Raw genomic sequence first — 22,683 nt, forward strand, 5'->3', positions numbered from 1 at the left:
GCACAGGCACCTTTATTCTGGAATTTCTTAAATTTTGATAGGCTGACTTTATAACTTAATAACATTCTTCAACTTAGTTTTGTGTGCATAATTCCTAGGTTTTTAAAAAAGAAAACTAAAAAAAATCCATCATGTGGTACCATATTGACACCACCTGGGTCACTAGCAGTGTTGAACCTTATGATCCACCAACACAGACCACTACCCACTTGAGTTAATGGAATAACTCACAGCAGTAGTTTGTTGTCATCTTCTAAATTGACCAGCACTAGAAGGGGATGAAGAGATGCTTTGCCAGTGGGTTTCACAGATATTTGGTGACAGCAAAGGAATGGTGAGACTAAGGAATCATGGGTTCCATTTCAGGATCTGGAGAGGAGTGCATTCTAATGGTCACAGACCTTTCTGCCCATTTTCCCTCCTCCTCCCTCCCAGTTCTACTCTCCTTGCCCAGCCAATCCCAGTTCTCACTCTGCAATCTGGCTCCTCATCAGATCTGTCCTCCTTCCCCTTCACCTCCTTCCATTTGCCTCACTAGTTCCCAGTCCCAGATTCCTTGCCCACCCAGTCCCATTCGCCCCCCAGCTCTCAGTCCCAGTCTCCTTGCTGAGCCAGCCCCCGCTGCCTTCCTCATCCTCCTCCAGTCCCAGTCTCCCACCCCACAAGATCCTTGTCACAAGCTACTCCCCCTCAAGTCTGGCTCTTATCCCCTCTGCATTTGAGTCAGGCAGCTTCTTTCTCCAAGCTGCCTGGGTGTCAGCAGGAGGAACACAGGAGAGAGATGCTCCCACCTTCTAGTGCCCAGAACCAGCCCATACTGGGGTAGTAGCACTGCGTGTTATTAAGACAGCCCAACCCTTTCCATGATAAGCAACAGAAAGCAGGATCTTATAACTTTACCAAACTTCAACCATTTGGGCTGAAATTCTCCATGTTGGGTATCTTCCGCTGGATGAATTTTTGTGGAAAATTTCAGCCAAAACGGTTCAGTTTCGGAGACCAAATGTAGGGAAAAATACATTTTGCAATGTTAAAAAAAAATTCGGATGACCTTTTCTTTGGAAAGCTCTAGCTTTCAGACTGCACTTGTGCCATTGTCGCAGAGCAACTGAGCCTGCCCCATCCCAGGGCTAGGGGTGCGAAGCCGGACTTTCCCATAATTGCAGCTGCCAGCTGCTCTGGGCTGTGGTGGGGTTGGCACTTGAACTGAGGTGGGGAGCCTGTTTCTCCTGTGCTCACAGTGACCCCTCCTGCTGGCATCCAGGCGATGTGGAGCAAGAAGCCACCTGGACAACCACCAGGGAGAAGTAGAGCAGTGGTTCTCAAACTTTTGTACTGGTGACCCCTTTCACATAGCAAGCCTCTGCGTGCGACCTCCCATATAAATTAAAAATACTTTTTAATATATTTAAAACCATTATAAATGCTGGAGGCAAAGCAGGGTTTGGGGTGGAGGCTGACAGCTTGCGACCCCCCCCATGTAATAACCTTGTGACCCCCTGAGGGGTCCCGACCCCCAGTCGGAGAACCCCTGGTGTAGATGCATGAGCACAGGTGGGAGACCCGGATCCAGAAATTCTAAATCAGCGTGGACTCTCAGGCCTGGACTTGCAAACACACAGTCTGCATGCTTCAGCCCCACACACCCTGGGCTTACGTTGCAGTGTAGACATACGCTTTGTTTCTAGACACAGCTAAGCTGTGTTCACAAGTTAATGTCCAATGCTTGGGTCTTCCATTGTCTCTCCATTTATGTGTATTGATTCCATTCAGTTCTTGATGGTGCATTTTGGTCCCACCCAGATAGGCCGACACCTATATGATTCCAACATCTCTCTCGTTGCTCTTGTCCCCGAGTAGAAATTAATCTCTTCACACTCAGTGGCTAGACATACAAAGTCAATGGGTAAACTGAATAATGCTTCATAAAAATATTACAAAAATTCCCCCACTCTCCACATCTATTCCCCCTTTAAGAACAAACTGAGTGGGATTACTCCCAGTGATCTAGGGACATTCAAGCCCTTCCTTGGGACAACACATCAGCAATAATATTTGCATTTCCCTTAATATGAATTACTTCCATAATCATAATTATGGAGTGTTAGACTCCATAACAACCTGGCATTAGAACCTTTCATATGATTGAGCCAGGCAAGCGATCCATATACAGTAAAGTGCCACTCATACAGATCTTCTTCTTCCATACATACTCTTACGAGCCCACATAGTTGCAAGACATTACTTTTCAATAGTTCCATAATTCTTTTCCCTGGGGAGCAGTTTTGTACTCAGCTGTGCAACTGGATGTCTCTCTTCCTAAGCATTAGTCTGCATCAACACAGTGTCTGAGGTATCTGTGAAGACCATAAAGCGTTTGTCAAAGTCTGGGTTTATCAACACTGGATCTTTGCTTAAGGTTTCCTTCAGTTCACAGAAAGCTGTTTGACACTGTTCCATCCAGACTACTTTGTCTGGCTTATGCTTTTATCATTCAATGATAGGAGCAGCTAGGGAGTTAAAGTGGGGTACAAATCTCCTGTAAAACCCCACCATCCCAATAAAGGAGTGGGCCTTTTTTTGTTTTTTTGTTTTTTTGAGAGCGGGTCAGCTGCAAGATTCACTGTTTACATGTAATTATCTGAAAGGACTACTTAAATATAGTGCAGCCTGTTTAGCAGTTCTGAGTGGGAGGCTAGGATTTAAAATTATCACTCCTGAAATTTCCTGGCTGAATACTACTGGCTATGGAAAACACGTCAAATCACTGACATTATCAGTTGAATAAAAGTTGCCTCTGTTTATTCTGCTACTCCCCACACCAACTTCAACTTCTAGAATTCCGAGAGTTCCTCACACCTTACAAGAGATTTTTTCAGAAAGCTGGTACAACCTGTCATATTATTTCCAGATTTCATCATAACTAAAATAACACATGGTGCATTTGTATGTGTAATGTGATCATACTATTCAGCCATACCTGTAAGCACAATGTGTTTTTTGAGCTCTCAAAAATCAGACAACTTATGCAAAACCTCAGATATTGCATAGCTCTTTCGTTGAACTGTTTTTAATTCTAAACTAAGCACTGTGATTTTCTTATTAATCTTGCAGTATCCTCTGTAGGGAGAGGATAAATGGTGCAACCACTGTAACTGTAGACATCAAACTAATAGACTGCAGTCTGCTGATTTTATCATTTTTCATTTAGCATCCACCTTGACATTTGAGACAATCCTTTGTAAATATTTGGAGGGACATGTGAATGTTAACAGTAGTGTAATCAAGCTACTTCTGGCAGGCGGACTTTCATAGTGGATGGTCACTGTTGTGATAATTGGGCCTATAAATTTACTCTCGTGAGCTCAACTGTAAAAAGTATGTGAAAGTTCACAAGATGTCACAATAACCTATACTAACTAATGTTGATGGGGAAAAATACAAAAAGGAGATAGAAAAGTTGAATTAGTCTAAACGAAAGGGCCTACTCGTATTGTTCAAGGACTGTTAAATTCATTGTTGGTAAAAACAGAATATCTGGAACTGGAAATTAATGAACCAGAATTGGTATGTCTGATATTATGCTTAATTGATGGACAAAATAATGAGGGGATGGGCTATTCCACCCACCATTCCCTTTGTGGGTTCTTAAAGAAAGACTTTGGGTGGGTGGAATAGAGAAGAACCAGACGGAGGCTACTGGAGCGAGCTTCTCTATCATGACTGCCTCCCCCACCATGTCCTGAGACCCTAGACCCTAGCTTTATCCTACTTCTGAGGTGTCTTGACCAAACTGAGGCAGAGAGAGGGATCCAGATAACATCACCACCCCTACCAGCTCCAGCTGAATCCTAAACCCACCTGAGGTGAAACAGTATCTATCAGACTTTAGCAGCAGCCGCAGCAACAAACAGCTCCAGCTCATGTCAACTAACTTCTTCTCTTTTCCTCAAAAGGACAGATTTACCATCTCCGGTACCATCTTAGAGACCGTCAAATGGGGATTTTTTCCTTCTAAAACTCTCTCTGGCTAAAGGAAGACGGAACAAGGATTTAACACTATTTAATGTTGGACAGTTATGTTCGCACCTTGGCCCATTTATTCCATCTAAATTAATGCAATATTTTTGGCAGCCCAATGTGGGACTCTCTCAGAAGATGGCACTTCAGCAAATAAGCAATTGTTTTCAAAGTTAGTTTCAAACAAAACTTTGTTTTAATATTTTTTATGTTTAATGTAAGATTTGAATCCAGCTGAATCCCAGCTGTGTCCCAAACACCACCTGAGATGAAACGGTATTGGACTTTAAAACAGCAGTAACAACAACAGCTCTAGCTCATCTCAACTAACTTCTTCTCTTTTCCTCAGAAGGACAGTTTTTACCTTCCAATAGACTCTCAAACAGTGGGGATTTTCCTTCTAAAAACTCTCTCCTGCTGAAGGGAAAGGGAGCAAGAATTGTTGTTAAAATGAAAGCCTTACTTAATACTTTACATTTCAAAGGTTAAAAGGATTTTTAATAGTATGTTTGCCATTATACTGAGCAGGCTGAGGTCTCTGTATACCAAACTTCAGACCTTTAACACTGTTTAATGTTGGGCAGTGAATGGATTATGTTAACACCTTTGGCCCATTTATTGCATTTAAATTAATACAACAGCACATAGACTACTATAGTAAAACATGATCATTAGGAGGTACATTTTCTCTGTGTTGTGAAGGTATTAAACTCAGATTCCAGGAGTCACCAAGATAAATGCCAGTGCACAATATTGTTTGCAGTACCCGTGTTGGTCCCAGGATATGAGAGAGACAAGATAACTCTGCTATACACTAAAAACCATGGACTCAGCAGAGACTGGTTTTATGGCTCATCACAACACCACACATGCCCTCGTCTCCGCTTGCTAACCAATAACTGCCTACTTCATTTTAAGTGGTCTCTTTCAGCATATATGAGCCCCTTATGCTTTACAATCTGTCCCAACTTGTATTTAGCTTAGACACTCTGGTTACCTTCCCCACACCTGAACAAGAGCTCTGTGAAGCTTAAAAGCTTATCCCTTCCACCAGCAGAAGTTGGTCCAATAAAAGATTTTACCTCACCTGTTTTGTCTCCGTGCACAATGTTGAGAATTTGCCTCTTCCTAGCTATGGTGCTGTAATAATCTTCTGTAACGACTGTCTCACTAAGTGTATAATTCAGTGTAGAAAAACATTAAGATCATAGTAAATAAAACAAAGTTGTAATCTTTGTTTCATTATTCATTAAGGGACTGATCCAACTCCCACTGAAGACAATGGGAGTCTTTCTATTGCTTTCACTGTGAGTTGGATTCGGCCCTAATGCATCTCACCATGTTACCATGAATTAAGTTTTACCTCGTCTAGTCTACCCGCTGTTTTTGTACCACGTTACCTATCTCTGATTAAAAACCAATATTGTTAAAGCAGTGCAGCCTCCTGGAGTGGATGCAGTTGTACTGGTGTACTTCTACTGGAAATAAGCTATACAGATATAAACACCTTTGTACCAGTATAACTGCATCCACAGTAGAGCGTTGCACTGCTTTCACTGTATTTGCTTAGAAACAGATAAAGCAGTAGAACATCTGTGTGTAGACCAGCCCTACAAGGAATGGTATAAAATATATATACCAGTATCAGCAGCTCAGAAATAATTCTCTATTTTAGACCTCCTAACAACACTGAGCTCTGTGTTCTGTCTTCTGTGTTCAGGACAATTCTTTTAAACATTTGTTCAAAACTTTCCATTTGTTCTGAGGTTTCTTTGTTTTGTAGAGAGTGTTTAAAAGGTACTAACTAGTTATAGGTCTATGGGGACAGACTTGCAGAGCACTACTTGACCTTATCTTTGTGTTAAATGTCGGTTACCCAGAATGTTTAAAATGCATTGCAAATGAGGTAAAAAATACACACCCTAACAACTCCCTTTATGTACATATAACAACACCTGAGCCAGCAAACGCTTGTGTAATTTTATCACAGTTGTTGAAATATATGACTTGCAGCCTAATCGCTAAAACAAAAGGATCTGAGACGGCTAAAGGATTAATACCCTCAATACATTTTAAATGTGATGTAGGCTGTGTGGACATCCGTTATTAACTGTCGCTTCAGAAGTCAATAAAAGCAGCTGCTACTCCTCAGAGTCTGTCCGTTCTTGTTGGAGCTTAGCCATTATCAACAAATAAATGTACCCCTGCCTGTAGAAATGGATTAGATGCTTTTTTGCATGATTCCATTCTTAATTTTTTAGCCTCTTTCTTGCTTCAGATTAAAGGAGATCCGGATGAGTGAATATGATGCATCTACTTACGAAAGGTTCTCTGGAGCTGTCCGAAGACAAGTCCAGTCTCTCCGAATCATCCTAGACAATCTGCAGGTAACGCTTGATTTATTGGTAAAGGGAACTGTCAACTCACTAGATTAGGGCCAAAATATTACCAACTGTACTTCAACATTATATCACTATTTGATTAATAATATCTTTGGGAGTCGAGAGCAAATTGAGGTCCTACATGCAATTAGGGCAAACACAGAAATATGTGACCATTTCAAAAGCAGCATTAAAGTGGACCTGTATTCTGGCCAACCAGACAATCAGTATTCCCACACAGCTCACCACAGGGATGACTTGTTTAGGAGCACAATTAAACCGAGTGAGAAAAGAGACATTAGGGGATGAGGTGGATGTGTGTGACAGTGCATGGATCCCATTCCGTGTCCCTGATTCTGTCCTGGAGCCCCCCGTGGCTCAGAAGTGTGAACAAGGCAGATTTTCATAGGGGGTCCATGGCTCCTGCCTGGTCATAGCTTTTCAGGCATCCAACTGTGTGTAGCAGAAAGCTTAAATTTATAAAGCTTAAATTTGACTCGGTTTAAAAGGAACCTCTCATTGGCACATTTAAAAATAAAAATAGATGCTCTCTTTATGTAGGATATAACCAACAAGAAAGTTTGTCCTTTATTGCCTTTGTTTGCTGTATCATCAGTTAATTAACCATAGAACTGTGCTAGCTTCCAGCAATGCTGGTACACAAACACTGTAAACAAAAACAAGTATATTAATTTCAAGATGAAAGTGAAGAAAGTGGGGAAAAAGGAAAGAATTTTTACATTTTTAATGGGAGCGGGTGGGGCTATCAGTAGAGATGAGAAAACATAGAACTAGTAAAATTATCAGGCAGACATTCCTTATTTCAGGAATATTAAGTCAGTGGTGCAATTAAAAGTGATGTCACTCTTAGGTCAAATTTTACTGTGTAATTATGGTTTTGAAAAATAAGCTCCTTAAAAATCCTCAATCACTTTCTAACTGCAATAACTAGACATACAAATTTATAACTTTTCAAATTACCTTTGAAATAAAGGCAAATTTAAACTTACTATGATTGCATAATGTGCGCACATTGTTTATATTATTCAGACCCTAATATTTGTTTACTTGTCTCTTGCTTTACCGTGAATCCTTTAAAAACATCATTTTATTGACATCAAAATAACTGAAAATCATTATGGAAAAATTGTTTTTTCCTTAAGAGTTTTCAGGCATAGTTTTCTCTTTCTATTTTAACAGCATCGCATGCATTTGCAAAATACATTAAAAACACTTCTGGGTGTTTTTGTTTTGTTTTTACTGTATAGATAGACCGGAAACTGTATGCAATTCTATGTGGAAGGGATAGTCATTGAATATTCTAAATAATTTAGCAGTATTTTGGAGAAGAAACTAGTTCAAATTTAGCAGGAAAAGAACAATGTCAACTCGGTTTTCCCTTAAGATATTTACAACTCAGATACTTTTAATTAATGCATAATCAGAATAGCAAATATACTTCAAGGAGAAGCTGTCATCACTTGAAACACATCTCTGAAAATGACTAAGAGAATAGGATTAGTGTGAACCATGCTGCTAGTCAAAACATTTTCTTCCCACACTTCTTTTTTGAATATCCTCAAAGCTATAGCTTTGTCAGTGTATACAATAACTAAACTAAGGATATGCTCAGTGAAACTGAAACTTTATTGCCTTCTGCTGTTTTTCCCTTGCTGTCTACCAAGAGGAAGCAGATCACAAATACTTGAAAGAACAGTCGTCCTCAGAACTTGGTGTGTTAAAGACCCATCCATGCTCAAATGCTTGTAGTCAATGCTGTGAACAAAATGTCATCTCAGCCCATTCTACTGTTCCTTTCACGTTTGTGGCTCTCCATGCGAGACAGGGCAAACTGGCCATCACTTGTGAAATTTTGGTAGTGTGTGTATATATCGTCTGAAAGTTAAAACAGTCAGAAAAGTAAAGGAACCAAGGCGGGATGACAGACTGCAAACCTATTGACCTAAGGCAATATCAGAGGAAGATGAGACTTCCACTTTGTAATTTTTTATGAATGAGAAGAGATGCCCAAATCATTTGCTTTGCAGATTTCCTCATATTCCTCTCTGCTCATGAAGTGGAAATAGATCTTGTAGAATGAGCTCTTGAATAAGAAGGATGAGTTCTGCCCATTCTCATACAAGATTCATAATGCTGCCCCGCCCTGTATGAAGATGGTGGCTTTCACGGTTTTAAAACCTTTGTCCTTGCCCATCTGGGAAATAAGACACTTGTTTTCAAGAAAGATGTTGTTCTGTCCAAGTAGAATTTAATCACTAAGCAGGTAATGGCACTTCACCACCTTATGGTGAGAAGGGTTGGGAAAAAGGAAGAAAATATTGTATCTTGATTTAAAGGATAGGAAGAAAAAACTTTGGGTAGAAGTTCTGATGTCCATAATCCCACTCTGTCAGGGGGAAAAAAGGGTATTTGTTTCACTGATTCTTCTTGCAAACGTAAAGTTACTTAGACAAGAAAAACAATGAACTAATAGCGATTGGTCCAAAGGATTGTTTCATCAGTTGTTTCACTATGAAATTCAGCATCCAGTTGGCTATGTGGGCTTGAAATGGAGGGTGACATTTTCTCACTGCCTGGAGAACCTAGAAATGGGGGTGTAAAGCTAAATCCCTTTTCCTGAGTGTAAACAGAAGACTTCTAACAAAGCCACCTGGACATGTAAGGCTTTAAAGCTCAGACCTTTAATGAATCCATCAATTAAGAACCAAAGGTAGGTTTTGCTAGAACTGATTTCAAACTGAGGACCTGTTCAGAACACCTACATTTGAACACATGCCAGAGGCAGTGGGCTGGGATGTAGAATTCTTTTGTGGACTGTAGTTGGTCATCAAATAGCTGTCCAGAGTGTACAAAGTTCCAGAGATCTGTCCTCTCAGATTCCAGGCATGCAGTTTGAACTTCTCTGGGATTGGCAAAGCATGGTCCCTGCTTCAGAAGATCTCTGATGAGAGGTAATTTCAAAGGAAGACAAACTGAGAGAACCAGGGTCTGTGAGGCCAATGAGAGATCACTAAGAGGAAACTTAAGCCCTGTTGTCTAAGCACCGAATTCTTCAGTCATCAGAGGGGATGTATTCAGTGGGAGTATTACTAGCGTATAGACAGCAGGACTGAGCTGTAAAGAATGGTACATCAGTATTAAAAGTCAGAGCACAAACACCCATGGTAGCAAAAAGTGCACTGTCTTGATCATTACTATTTGCAATGTTTTGATTGTAAATTGCATACAAGATTATTATGAATGCTGTTGTAAAAGGAACCACGCATAGACCATTAGAATCATAGACTTTAGACTTTAAACTTTAAGGTCAGAAGGGACCATCATGATTGTCCAGTCTGACCTCCTGCACAACGCAGACCACTGAATCTCACCCACGCACTCCTGTAACAAACCCCTAACCTATGTCTGAGCTACTGAAGTCCTCAAATCATGGTTTAAAGACTTCAAGGTGCAGAGAATCCTCCAGCAAGTGACCCATGCCCCCACGCTGCAGAGGAAGGTGAAAAACCCCCAGGGCCTCTGCCAATCTGCCCTGGAGGAAAATTCCTTCCCGACCCCAAATATGGCGATCAGCTAAACCCTGAGCATGTGGTCAAGACTCAGCAGCCAGACACCCAGGAAAGAATTCTCTGTAGTAACTCAGATCCCACCCAGGGCCAGCTCTACCATTTTTGCAGCCCCAAGCAAAAAAAAAAAAATCCGCCCAGACTGTGCCACCCCAAGAATGCACGTGCTTCCTCCGCTGGTGCCTGGAGCCGGCCCTGATCCCACCCCATCTAAAATCCCATCACAGGCCATTGGGCATATTTACTGCTAATAGTCAAAGATCAATTAATTGCCCAAATTAGGCTATCCCATCATACCATCCCCTCCATAAACTTATCAAGCTTAGTCTTGAAACCAGATATGTCTTTTGCCTCCACTGCTCCCCTTGGAAGGCTGTTCCAGAACTTCATTCCTCTGATGGTTAGAAACCTTCGTCTAATTTCAAGTCTAAACTTCCTGATGGCCAGTTTATATCCATTTGTTCTTGTATCCACATTGGTACTGAGCTTAAATAATTCCTCTCTCTCCTTAGTATTTATCCCTCTGAGCAATCGTATCTCCCCTCAGCCTTCTTTTGGTTAGGCTAAACAAGCCAAGCTCTTTGAGTCTCCTTTCATAAGACAGGTTTTCCATTCCTCGTATCAACCCTAGTAGCCCTTCTCTGTACCTGTTACAGTTTGAATTCATCCTTCTTAAACATGGGAGATCAGAACTGCACACAGTATTCCAGATGAGGTCTCACCAGTCCCTTGTATAACAGTACTAACACCTCCTTATCTCTACTGGAAATACCTCGCCTGATGCATCCCAAGACCGCATTAGCTTTTTTCATGGCCATAATCACATAGGCGGCTCATAGTCATCCTGTGATCAACCAGTACTCCGAGGTCCTTCTCCTCCTCTGTTACTTCCAACTGATGCTTATAACAAAATTCTTGTTATTAATCCCTAAATGAATGACCTGGCACTTTTCACTATTAAATTTCATCCTATTACTATTACTCCAGTTTACAAGGTCATCCAGATCTTCCTGTATGATATCCTGGTCTTTCTCTGTATTGGCAATACCTCCCAGCTTTGTGTCATCCACATTAGATAGGGTTCTCCTTCAGTGTAGGTATTTTTACGTAATACTGTTGAGTTTTGCCTCTGTTTTAGTCATCCAGTACATTTTCTCACAGTGCCTGGATGGAAAACACTTCTGTTGTGCCTGTCCCTCTAAATCTATGGATTTCTGCATAGATTCATTTGTGTACCATTTTCCAATATATTTGCAATTAAAATGCAAAGATTACATGGTCCATATTTCAAAATCTCTATGTGAAAAGGCTTAGAAGTGACAAAAATTGTGGGGAAAATATATACTTTGTCAGCAATAATTAGTCTCTCAGCAAGAGATACCCGGCATTTATGAAAATGTGTTCGGATTTCACCAACTTGTGCCAGAGCTGTCAGATAATTACAAAGAAAACCCATATTTGTGTCATGTTCTGTATCTCTTAAACAGTGTAAAATGTGCCAGCAGCACTGAATGAATTAAGGATGCTTTTCTTTTGTAGGCCAAGGGTAAGGAAAGACAATGGCTGAGACACCAAGCTATTGGAGAGCTAGATGATGCCAAAATAATTGATGGACTAACAGGAGAAAAAGCTATTTATAAACGACGGGGAGAGCTTGAGCCAGAAGTAAGTATTCCATAAATAGTGGGTGCAACTAGCAAGTTTACTAGTTCCTTGAGCTTCATTATGCTAGCCTAGTAAAGATGGTTAACAAGTTCAAATAAAATTAAATGACTATCACATGTCTTTCCTCACTAACACACGTTATCATACTATAAGAAAACTTTCAACACTCAGGTTTTTGGATTTGCAAATTAACAATTCTGATGTGAAATTAATGAGAAAATGAGTGAATAATTAAAACCTAAATAAAAACTTTTAAAAATCTACTATTTTATGACTACTCATAATTTTGGACGTTCGTCAGAAAAAATTTTTGTTAGAATTATATGAGTCATTGAAAAAGAAACCAGTTGACACACACCAACAAATCAACTTTAAGGCTAGTTGTCTAGATCAGTGGTTCTCAAAGCCGGTCCGCTGCTTGTTCAAGGAAAGTCCCTGGCGGGCCGGGCCGGTTTGTTTACCTGCCGCGTCTGCAGGTTCGGCTGATCGCAGCTCTCACTGGCCGCGGTTCGCTGCTCCAGGCCAATGGAGGCTGCGGGAAGCGGCGCAGGCCGAGGGATGTGCTGGCCGCCCTTCCCGCAGCCCCCATTGGCCTAGAATGGCAAACCACGGCCAGTGGGAGCCACGATCGGCCGAACCTGCAGACGCGGCAGGTAAACAAACCGGCCCGGCCCACCAGGGGCTTTCCCTGAACAAGCGGCAGACCAGCTTTGAGAACCACTGGTCTAGATCATCATTATACACCTCTACCCCGATATAACGCGACCCGATATAACACGAATTTGGATATAACGCGGTAAAGCAGTGCTCCGGGGGGGTGGGGCTGCGCACTCCGGTGGATCAAAGCAAGTTCGATATAACGCGGTTTCAACTATAACGTGGTAAGATATTTTGGCTCCCGAGGACAACGTTATATCGAGGTAGAGGTGTATTGTAATAGCCAGATTTAATATAGCCAATTATTTTTAATTTTAATTTTTAATGTTTACACGTGAAGGAATTTTATTTTGCAAACAATCATTTAGAATAGCTTTCTTCTCAGTAGCTAAATACATATTTGATACAACTCTCTCTCATTTATTTTTCATATTACATGGTCTCACTATTTGTTGTTTTGAACAGCTTATGCAGCCTAGCCATCCTACATCAGAGCTAAGTAAGGGAAAAGCTATAATATCCTAATTTCCAGTACTCTTCAAAGTGCTGTTTTTTTATTTTTCAATACATTATAAAAAGAGCTTACCTAGTGAAAATGCTAAGGAGGCAATTTTACATTTTGAATTAAAAATATATAAACATGGGCTTCAATGGGATTGGGGAGGGGGGAGTTGATATTGCAATCATTTGCATTAATAATAAAAAGAAGAAACTAAACTAAAAATTCTCAAATGGTTGCTGAATGAAAGAGAAATATTTGGAAATCAGTTACAGATAAACATTTTAAATATTTGTTTTTTTGCCAAACCATCTTTTAATAGCCTTTCATTTGAATCCAGACTTCTCTCATTGCATATGGGATAAAATACCTTTCCAGAACCTAGTGTGCCAGAAATTGTTAAAACAGACATTTAAGGGGGAGGAGGCAGAGGGGATGAGGAAAGCTTTACAGTCAGAATGTACAAAATTGAGGAGTTAATCAGAAAAAGACTTCACACATTTTTAGAAAGATATTAACTTCAGCAGACAAACTTTATGATCTTATACAAGTCCCCTTTAGTACCATAATTCAAGGAGGCATTACCCTTATGACTCTTGGCAAAAAGTGGAAATTTGAGATTCCTTTTATTGTAATAAAATGTTGTTAATTAGAAATCTAGCAACAAAGGTATTTTCCTTATAAATGGGTGGAATTATCGCATTTTGTTTCTGGTCATTGAGTATATAAAACAGAGAAATAGAGAGACTGTATCCAGGTATCTAAAATAATTTTTTCTCAACTATTAATCAGAAAAATTCAAATAATTTCACCTTTTTTTTTTTAATAATCTGAACTTGCTAGAGAGAGCTTGCCTGCTAGGACAGAGTTTTTGTTGTCTAGTGTTTTGAAAAAGTGTGCGATGACTCCTTTTACAGTGTTCTGTTCTTATCAAAAGTGTAGCTTTCCCATTCATAAAGTTATTTCTGGTACTTTTCTCTCGCAGCTTGGTAGCCCTCAGCAGAAGCCTAAGCGTTTGCGCCTGGTAGTGGATGTTTCTGGCAGCATGTACCGCTTTAATGGGGTAGATGGTCGACTGGAGCGTTCCATGGAGGCTGTCTGCATGGTCATGGAAGCTTTTGAGAATTACGAGCACAAGTTTAAGGTAACTATAGCTGGGCCAGGAGTTTAGTGGTAATGAGTACTTGCACAGGCTGCGTACAGGCAGTGGAAAAAAGTATTTCATTACTCTGTCTAGCCAAAGAGTATTATTCATCCATGTAAGGAAATAAAGACTTAATTAAATCTGTTGCTAGCAGCCTGAAAATAATACCAGTCCATGGATAGGAAGCATTGAACACTATGAGTGCAGATTATGATTCAGTTTAAGGGTTATAAAAACAGACATACAAAAATGGAATACAATTATTAGTTGTGAAAATTGCCACTCTTGTAAAGAACTGTAAGGCTCGTTTTATATTTAATAGCAGTGGATAAGATATTGGAAATTTGTGGCACACCAAGGCGGCATTCTCCTCTTCCATTATGTCTGCTGCACTTGAGTTGGACCTTAGCTCAGTTCTCCCGTGCATCAGATCTCTGTTCAGTACAGGAGAAGGGAGGAGCTGTCAAGGAGCTAGATATAACTCCCTGATTCTGCATTAGCTGGACCCATCTTGAATTAGAGCAGCCTAGGTGATGTTCTTATCCGGGGGCAAGTGAGATATTATTCTTCCTCCATTTCTCTCTCTCCTGCTTCATAAGGACTAGACACAATTGGAGCATACGGTCCGCAGAAGACCAGTGTCATCACTAGTGCTGTTCTCTATAAAGTTGGCAATGAGGGTATATGGCCTCACATTGCACTGACCAGCAGAATTGACGCAAGTGGGCAATGGGGGAGCCCTGGACCCATGAAATTGTAGGGCAGTGGGTGCACCCAGCCACAGTTGCTCTCAGAGCTCCTGTTGAGCTAACTGTGCTTCCCCCATATATTACTATCCTTTTATCTCCCTTCCATGAGACAAAGGCTTCCTTGTTATCAGACTAGTCTTTAGAGTATTTGGGAATTGTAGCCTGACTTACTGATTACATGATAAATGAAGTAGACTCACAGTTTTTTTCCCTCTGCTACTTTACTTATCTAGAGGCAAGAGTTAAATGACCCTCATTCTCTTCTCTTCTCTCTTATCCCTCCACCTTTCCCCAAGTCCTTCCCATAACTTGATTTGACAGAATTTGTTGACCTTCGGAGATACTTGCTGATACCTCTTCCTGTTGTAGACTAATGCAATGGTTTTCAAACCTGTGGTCCCTGGGGTTTCACAGACTATGTCTAAGATTTCCAAAGAGGTCCGCACCTCCAATTGACATTTTTTAGGGGTCTGCAAATGAAAAAAGGTTGAAAACGACTGGACTAATCTCTCAGAGAAGCAGCCATTTAAGGGCAGATTTTAAGAGTTTCTGGTGCAAGGTCTGGTGGATCTGTGAAGCAGCATTATAAGCAAAACATTCAAAACTGATTACATATTGAAATTCTCTACTCCTGTCGTCATTAAAGTTCTATTTTTGACTGCTTAAAACCACTCCCCAGCCTATGCCCATTTTTTGTTCTGGTGCTTTAATTAGTTCTCTGCTAAAAAGAGGACTGATTCAGGGAACTTTTTTTCCCTTCCTCACTGTGCTTTCTCACTATATATTACCCTTTTGGTCACCATCCCATGAGACTTTCTTGTTGTCAGATTAGTCTTTAGGGCCTGACATATTGATTACATGATAAATGAAGTAGACTCACGTTTTTTTTCCTCTGCTACTTTACTTATCATGGGGCAAGTACTAAAAATGTACAGTGTGGTTGCTCTAAGACGGACAACATGGTAGTGATCCATTTAAGGTTAGAAGAGTGACAGTGGCCATTTCTTGTCTGTCTGTACTCCTTTATGCCCAAGGTGGCTATTTGTTTCCAATTCTCATAGGGACAACCTTGTTCAGAGAGGGAGAGAAGGGTGACTCTTTCTACAATCAGGGAATCAGTTGGTCTATATTAACTGCCATCTTTTAAATTCCTCCTCCAAAATCACCTCTTCCATGCATCTCACAAGGGCTTAGCCTCTAACTCAACATATTAAAGGAGTGGGAGAGAGGAGAATGAAGTTCTAACACTGAACCTTCTTCCAAGTCTCTCAATGCATTCTGTGCTGTCTATTTAGATTCTAAGTTTCTTGGGGAAGGTAACATGCATCGTTCTGCGTCCAATTGTCCTGTAAGTGGCTGAACTCCTTGTTGGCGTTTAATAAATGTTACTACCACTGCTAACTGTGTTGTATTCCAGGAGCTCAAATTTTTAAAGGCTACTCCTAAATCATGCATGCAAAAGGTGCACCTGCATATCCATCTACCCTTTTCATATGTGCAAATGGCAGGATACACATTATAATAACAGTCATTCTGCAGATTTGAAATTATTATAGCATCTTTTCTAGTGTTGTCCATCTTATATGCTGAACCTATTTGAAAATGCAATATCTCCTAAAATGGAAGTTAGTTCTGTGCTTTACATAAAGTACAAAGTCCTATGGTTTTAGATCAAGAGCCATAACTTAGTTATTAGACTATGTAGCAAAGGTTTTATGAGGGTTTCTAAAAACTTCAGAAATGGTTCCATGAACTACAAGCTATATAATTGTGTGAAAATCCTTACGTTTTTGATTTATAGTGATATTAAAAGGGAGCATTACACATTTTGTATACACAATTCAGGAGGCCACAGCTGAGAAGCTGACGTTAGAGGCAGTGCCATTTAAATGGAAGTGGAAGAGGAAAAAGGAGAAATGTTTTGTAATGCTTGGCAGCATAATTTCTTTTTTAAAGTCAAGCGGATGGCAGGCTAAATACAAATATTAAAGGGTATATTTAGTGTTGTCCAGAACAGGAAGGGATTTGGAAGCTGGTATCCCTTCCAGCGAAAGCCTGTCTGATTCATAATACATTTTCCATTCATCACACATGGCCTTTCATTTTTCCTTATTGCTTTGAAAAAAGCAACATCTTGGTGCAGAGTGTGGTAGCAGCAGTGGAAGATGAAATTTTTCTCATTTCACGCACACTTTCTGAATTGCACAGTAGCAACAACACAGTATGTGCTGTATTTAACAGCAGAGTGGAATGAACTTTTACTAACTTCTCAAGAAAAGTAATGAAGTGAAAGATAATATTTAGGGAAACTTGTGCTTTACAGTTTGTATACCCAGAGCTTTAATAGAGCAAAATCTTTCACAGAGCATCTGATGCTATTAGAAAATTCAGCACCAAGTAGTGCAATAATCAACTAAGAAGCTTGCACCAATTTAAGCATTACTGGGCTGTTTGATTTGTGCTGTAACACACATGGGCTGTAAGTCAGCTTTCAGGAGAACATAAGAATGGCCATACTGGGTCAGACCAATAATCCATCTAGCACAGTATCCTGTCTTCCCACAATGGGCAATGCCAGATGCTTAAGAGGGGATGAACAGAACAGGTAATCATCAAGTGAGCCATCCTCTGTCACCCATTCTCAGCCTCTGGCAAACAGAGGCTAGGGACACTTCAGAGCATAGTTTTGCATCCCTGTCCATCCTGGCTAATAGCCATTGATGGACCTATCCTCCAGGAATTTATCTAGTTCTTTTTTGAACCCTGTTATAGTCTTGGCCTTCACAACATCCTCTGGCAAAGAGTTCCACAGGTTGACTGTGTGTTGTATGAAGAAATACTTCCTTTTGTTTGTTTTAAATCTGCTGCCTATTAATTTAATTTAGTGACTCCTAGTTCTTGTGTTATGAGAAGGAGTAAACAACACTTCTCTATTCGACTTGTCCACACCAGTCATGATTTTATAGACCTCCAACATATCCCCCTTTACTCGTCTTTTTTCCAAGCTGAAAATTCCCAGCCTCTTACTAATCTGTCCTCATATAGAAGCTGTTCCATTTAAATGCCGCTGCATATTGAGTGGATGTTTTCAGAGAACTATCTACAATTACTCCAACATCTCTTTCTTGAGTGGTAACAGCTAATTTAGACCCTTTTTTACATTGTATATGTATAGTTGGGATTATGTTTTCCAATGTGCATTACTTTGCATTTATCAACATTGAATTTCATCTGCCATTTTGTTGCCTAGACACCCAGTTTTGTGAGATCCCTTTGTAACTCTGCATGGTCTACTCAAGATAGTTAACTCCAAAGCAGTTTGGTATCATCTGCAAATTTTGCCACCTCCCTGTTTACCCCTTTTTCCAGACCATTTATGAATATGTTGAATAGGACTGGTCCCAGTACAGACCCCTGGGGGACACTACTATTTACCTCTCTCCATTCTGAAAACTGACCATTTATTCCTGCCCTCTGTTTCCTATCTTTTAACCGGTTATTGATCCATAAGAGGACTTTCCCTCTGATCCCATGACAGCTTACTTTGCTTAAGAGCTATTGGTGAGGGACCTTGTCAAAGGCTTTCTGAAAATCTATGTACACTTTATCCACTGGATCCCCCTTGTCCATATGCTTGTTGGCCCCCTCAAAAAATTCTAGTAGATTGGTGAGGGATGATTTCCCTTTACAAAAACCATGTTGACTCTTCCCCAACAAATTGTGTTCATCTGTGTTTCTAATAATTCTGTTCTTTACTATAGTTTCAACCAATTTGCATGGTACTGAAGTTAGGCTTGCTGGCCTGGAATTGCCGGGATCACCTCTGGAGTCTTTTTTTAAAATTGGTGTCACATTAGCTATCCTCCAATCATCTGGTACAGAAGATGATTAAAATGATAGGTTACATACCACAGTTAGTTCTGCAATTTCACATTTGAGGTCCTTCAGAACTCTTGGGTGAATACCATCCGGTCCTGGTGACTTATTACTATTTAGTTTATCAATTTGTTCCAAAACCTCCTCTAATGACACCTCAAGCTGGGACAGTTCCTCAGATTTGTCAAGTTTGGAAATCTCCCTCACATCCTCGGCCATGAAGACTGATGCAAAGAATTCATTTAGTTTCTCCACAATGGCCTTATCTCTCTTAAGTGCTCCTTTAGCATCTCAATCATCCAGTGGCCCCACTGGTTGTTTAGCAGGCTTCCTGCTTCTGATGTACTTAAACATTTTTTGCTGTTACTTTTTGAGTCTTTGGCTAGCTGTTCTTCACGGGGTTTTTTGGGGGGGGTTTTGGCCTTCCTAATTATATTTTTACACTTCATTTGTTAGAGTTTATGCTCCTTTCTATTTTTCTCACTAGGATTTAACTTCCACTGTTTAAAGGATGCCTTTTTGTCTCTAACTGCTTCTTTTACTTTTGTTGTTTAGTCACGGTGGCACTTTTTTGGTCCTCTTACTATGTTTTTAAATTTGGGATATACGTTTAAATTGAGCCTCTGTTATGGTGTCTTTAAAAATTTCCCATGCAGCTTGCAGGGATTTCACTTTTGGCATTGTACCTTTTAATTTCTGTTTAACTAACCTCCTCATTTTTGTGTAGGTTCCCTTTCTGAAATTAATTGCTACCATGGTGGGCTGCTTTGGTGTTCCCCTTCCCCCAGGGATGCTACATTTTGTTATGTTAGGGTCACTATTACCAAGTGGATCAGCTATATTCACCTGTTGGACCTGATCCTGTGCTCCACTTAGGACTAAAACAAGAATTGCCTCTCCTCTTGTGGGTTCCAGGACTATCTGCTCCAAGAAGCAGTCATTTAAGGTGTCATGAAACTTTATCTCTGCATCCTGTCCTGAGGTGACATATACCCAGTCAATATGGGAATAGTTGATATCCCCCATTATTATTGATTTTTTTTATGTTTATAGCCTCTTTAATCTCCCTTGTGTGTGCAACCATGCTTGTGAGGCTAATGTGTGAGGCTAACTTGCACTGTGTTTAAAAAAAAAAATAAAAGCTTCCACCAGGATCACACCCAAAGTCCTTAATTCTTACTTAATCTTTACTCCCAATGGAACTCATGAGAAAAAGCATTTTGGGTTCTACTTCTGCTGCTAGACATTGAAAGATAAATGGAAGGCCAAGATGTTCTGCATTTGACTTCTTTTTATAATAGCTGTTATTTGGGAAGCTGCTTTCTTAAGCCTTTCCGTGCCAATGATTCTTAAAGTGTGAGACTAATAGCACTGATTAAGTCAGTCCTACTGCAGCAAGGTGCTCAAGCTTCCAAGTAGTTTTTCAGATACCTTTTAGCCTCGGCCTGCAGTTGCCCATATACACTAGTCGTGGACCTCTCTCATACAGGGATGAGAAACATACCAAACTGTGGCTTGGTTTTGTGATGTATGGACTAGAACAGGGATCGGCAACCTTTGGCCCACGGCCCACCAGGGAAAGCCCTACTGCGTCTGCGGCACCATTCCAGGCAATGGGGGCTGCGGGAAGGACGACCAGCACATCCCTTGGTCCGCGCCGCTTCCCGCAGCCCCCATTGGCCTGGAACAGCGAACCAAGGCCAGTGGGAGCCGCGATCGGCCGAACCTGCAGACAGGGCAGGTAAACAAACCGGCCCAGCCCGCCAGGTGCTTTCCCTGGCAGGCCGCATGCCAAAGGTTGCCGATCCCTGGACTAGGAGCTACTCAAAGCCTATTTTCACAAGTCACCTAAATTCAGTTTGAACCCAGTAGCTTCAGAGTGAAAGGCTCATTCATTATTGTCTCGTGCTAAGCAGCAGGGTGGTATTCCCAGGCTGCAAAATATGGAATACCCCCTTAAAGTTGGTACACTAACATCAGTGTCAGAACAGCTATCCGGAGAAGAAATCAGAAGGTCCAGATCCAAAGAGATAGCACATTACAAAAGAGTCATACAACTTTAAACCCAAGAGAACCTCATCTCTGCACTTTACGTAATTTAGAAAGTAACCCATATTGTTTTGGACAAAATATATATAATTTTTGAAAGCGATATAGTATTGAATGGTTTTGTATTGTTTTCACCGTGTGACTGGATTTGTTCCTCTACTAAGCCCAAAGTATGCTGAATGCAATCCTATTATTATCGTTATTAAAAATCAGAAAACATAATGGGGCTCTTGGAATTCAACCCTCTGTGTATTTCCAGCCATAGTTTTGATCTGTTGTGCAGACCTAAAAAGTGAAGGATGGATTTTAAAAAATAGTGTGTAACACTTTTTTTTTTTTCCAGATCAGAACAAGATCACATAAACAGCTTGTCAAACCTCAGAGCTACACTTTAACAATCCACTTCTTGTGTGCCAGATTGCAGGGAGAAGAAAGTAAATTGTAACGCTACAGATAAAATGGGCAGTGTGAAAAGCTAAGATTCTAATCTCACTTAACACCACTGTAAAACTGGTGGAATGAGTCAGAATCAGACACTAGAAATATAATGAGTTACTGCTGCTTATTTTAATTAGTTTGGGCAATTTTATCTTGCAAAAGTGTTTTAGTGGTAGTGAGAAATTGTAGTCAGTTCCTTTAAATTGATCATAAATGTAAACCGCCATCAGTATTTATCTTTTAGTTAAAAGCAAATTGCCTTTGATCAGACTTCATGTCATTCTGAGTCAGCAGTCACTCCTTATTCTTAACAGATTACTCTTTCATTCTCTTTCCTGCAGTACGATATCGTTGGACATTCAGGAGATGGCTTCAACATTGCATTGGTTGGGAGTGACAAAGTTCCCAAGAACAATAAGCAAAGATTAGAGATTATTAAGGTAAATCCTGTTGATAAATAGCTCTGGATAATCAAGGATTCTACAATACTGAGGATAAGTTCCTACATGTCACAGAATACAAAAAGTAAAGAGAAGGGAAGTTGCTGGAAGGGAGGCGAAGGAGGGATATGAGGAGCCATGTATGTATATGAAGCTGGGGAAAAACCTTTTAGACTTTTAAAAATAGAATAGAATAACGATGCATCTCTCTTGAACTGTCCTAAACAGTCCATTAATGATCACAGGAAGTTCCATACACACTGATCAGTTGGTACAGCTATATGGAAAGCTCTCCATTAATAAAAGATATTATTGTTAACATGTAGCCACTGATGAGGGAAACTCTGGGGGAGATCCTTAATACTTGTTTGTACAGTCCTTGGAAGCCATAAAGTGCTGTAATAGCAGTAAGAGTATGTAAACTCCTAGACTGAAAAGATGTTAAACCATCATTGCAAAGTGAACATGTACTGTAAATGTAATTAGGAAACCTTTGCTACATCAAAGCAGCAGAAAATCTGACTATAACATAGAATTTAACTAATTAACAGAATGGTGCTGTGGAACTGTATATTTAAGCTGACAGTTTCATGGGAAAATCTTTCTTTTCTAAATCAGTGTGTCTCTTACTAAGTGGTTTTTTTTTTTTTTCCAGAAATAGGCCGTTGTATTAGACTAGGAGAACTGGGTTTTCCACTGACCAAACTCCCTAACTTTTTCATAGGAAATGGCTTTGTCCTCCACATTCTCCAATGCAGAATAACACATTTCTCTCTTGTTTTGTAAACCATATGTTTAAATAATGTTAAAGTCTATATTGTCACCATGAGCAGGCTCAGATTAACCAATGTTCACTTGGGGCACTTTCACGGAGCCCCACTGAAAGAGGCCCCCGACCGCCAAACAAAAACAAAACTGAGTGTTGCAGCCACCCTGTGCACCAGATCACAACATCACTCACTCAGATTTGGGGTGTACACCCCTCTGTCATGATGGAGGAGTGGCTGGGCCAGACCTGAGCAGTTCGAGGCCGTGTGCACGTGGGCCGGGAAAGGAGAGGAAGTGGAGCAGGGCGACTGGGAATGAGAAAAGCTGCCCTAGCCTGGGAGGGAGCACTGAGTCGGGGGGGCAGCAGTGAGGAGCTGGGGAGAGTTGTTGGTGGGCGATGGGGTGAGTGC

At 40.5% G+C, this 22,683-nt stretch overlaps 1 protein-coding gene across 1 annotated transcript in view; it reads left to right on the plus strand.

The window, feature by feature from the left end:
• Positions 1-22,683, plus strand: part of LOC112103175 (von Willebrand factor A domain-containing protein 8) — a 255,098-nt gene that overhangs the window by 228,034 nt on the left and 4,381 nt on the right. Inside the window, exons 38-41 of the mRNA XM_029911809.1 lie at positions 6,299-6,407; positions 11,528-11,653; positions 13,795-13,953; positions 21,407-21,505. Coding sequence (XP_029767669.1) covers positions 6,299-6,407; positions 11,528-11,653; positions 13,795-13,953; positions 21,407-21,505 — 493 coding nt within the window. The remainder of the gene's footprint in view (positions 1-6,298; positions 6,408-11,527; positions 11,654-13,794; positions 13,954-21,406; positions 21,506-22,683) is intronic.

The sequence above is a fragment of the Terrapene carolina genome, unplaced genomic scaffold (genome assembly GCF_002925995.2).
Source record: "Terrapene carolina triunguis isolate 2854851 unplaced genomic scaffold, T_m_triunguis-2.0 Scaffold18, whole genome shotgun sequence".
Classification (NCBI taxonomy): Eukaryota; Metazoa; Chordata; order Testudines; family Emydidae; genus Terrapene; species Terrapene triunguis.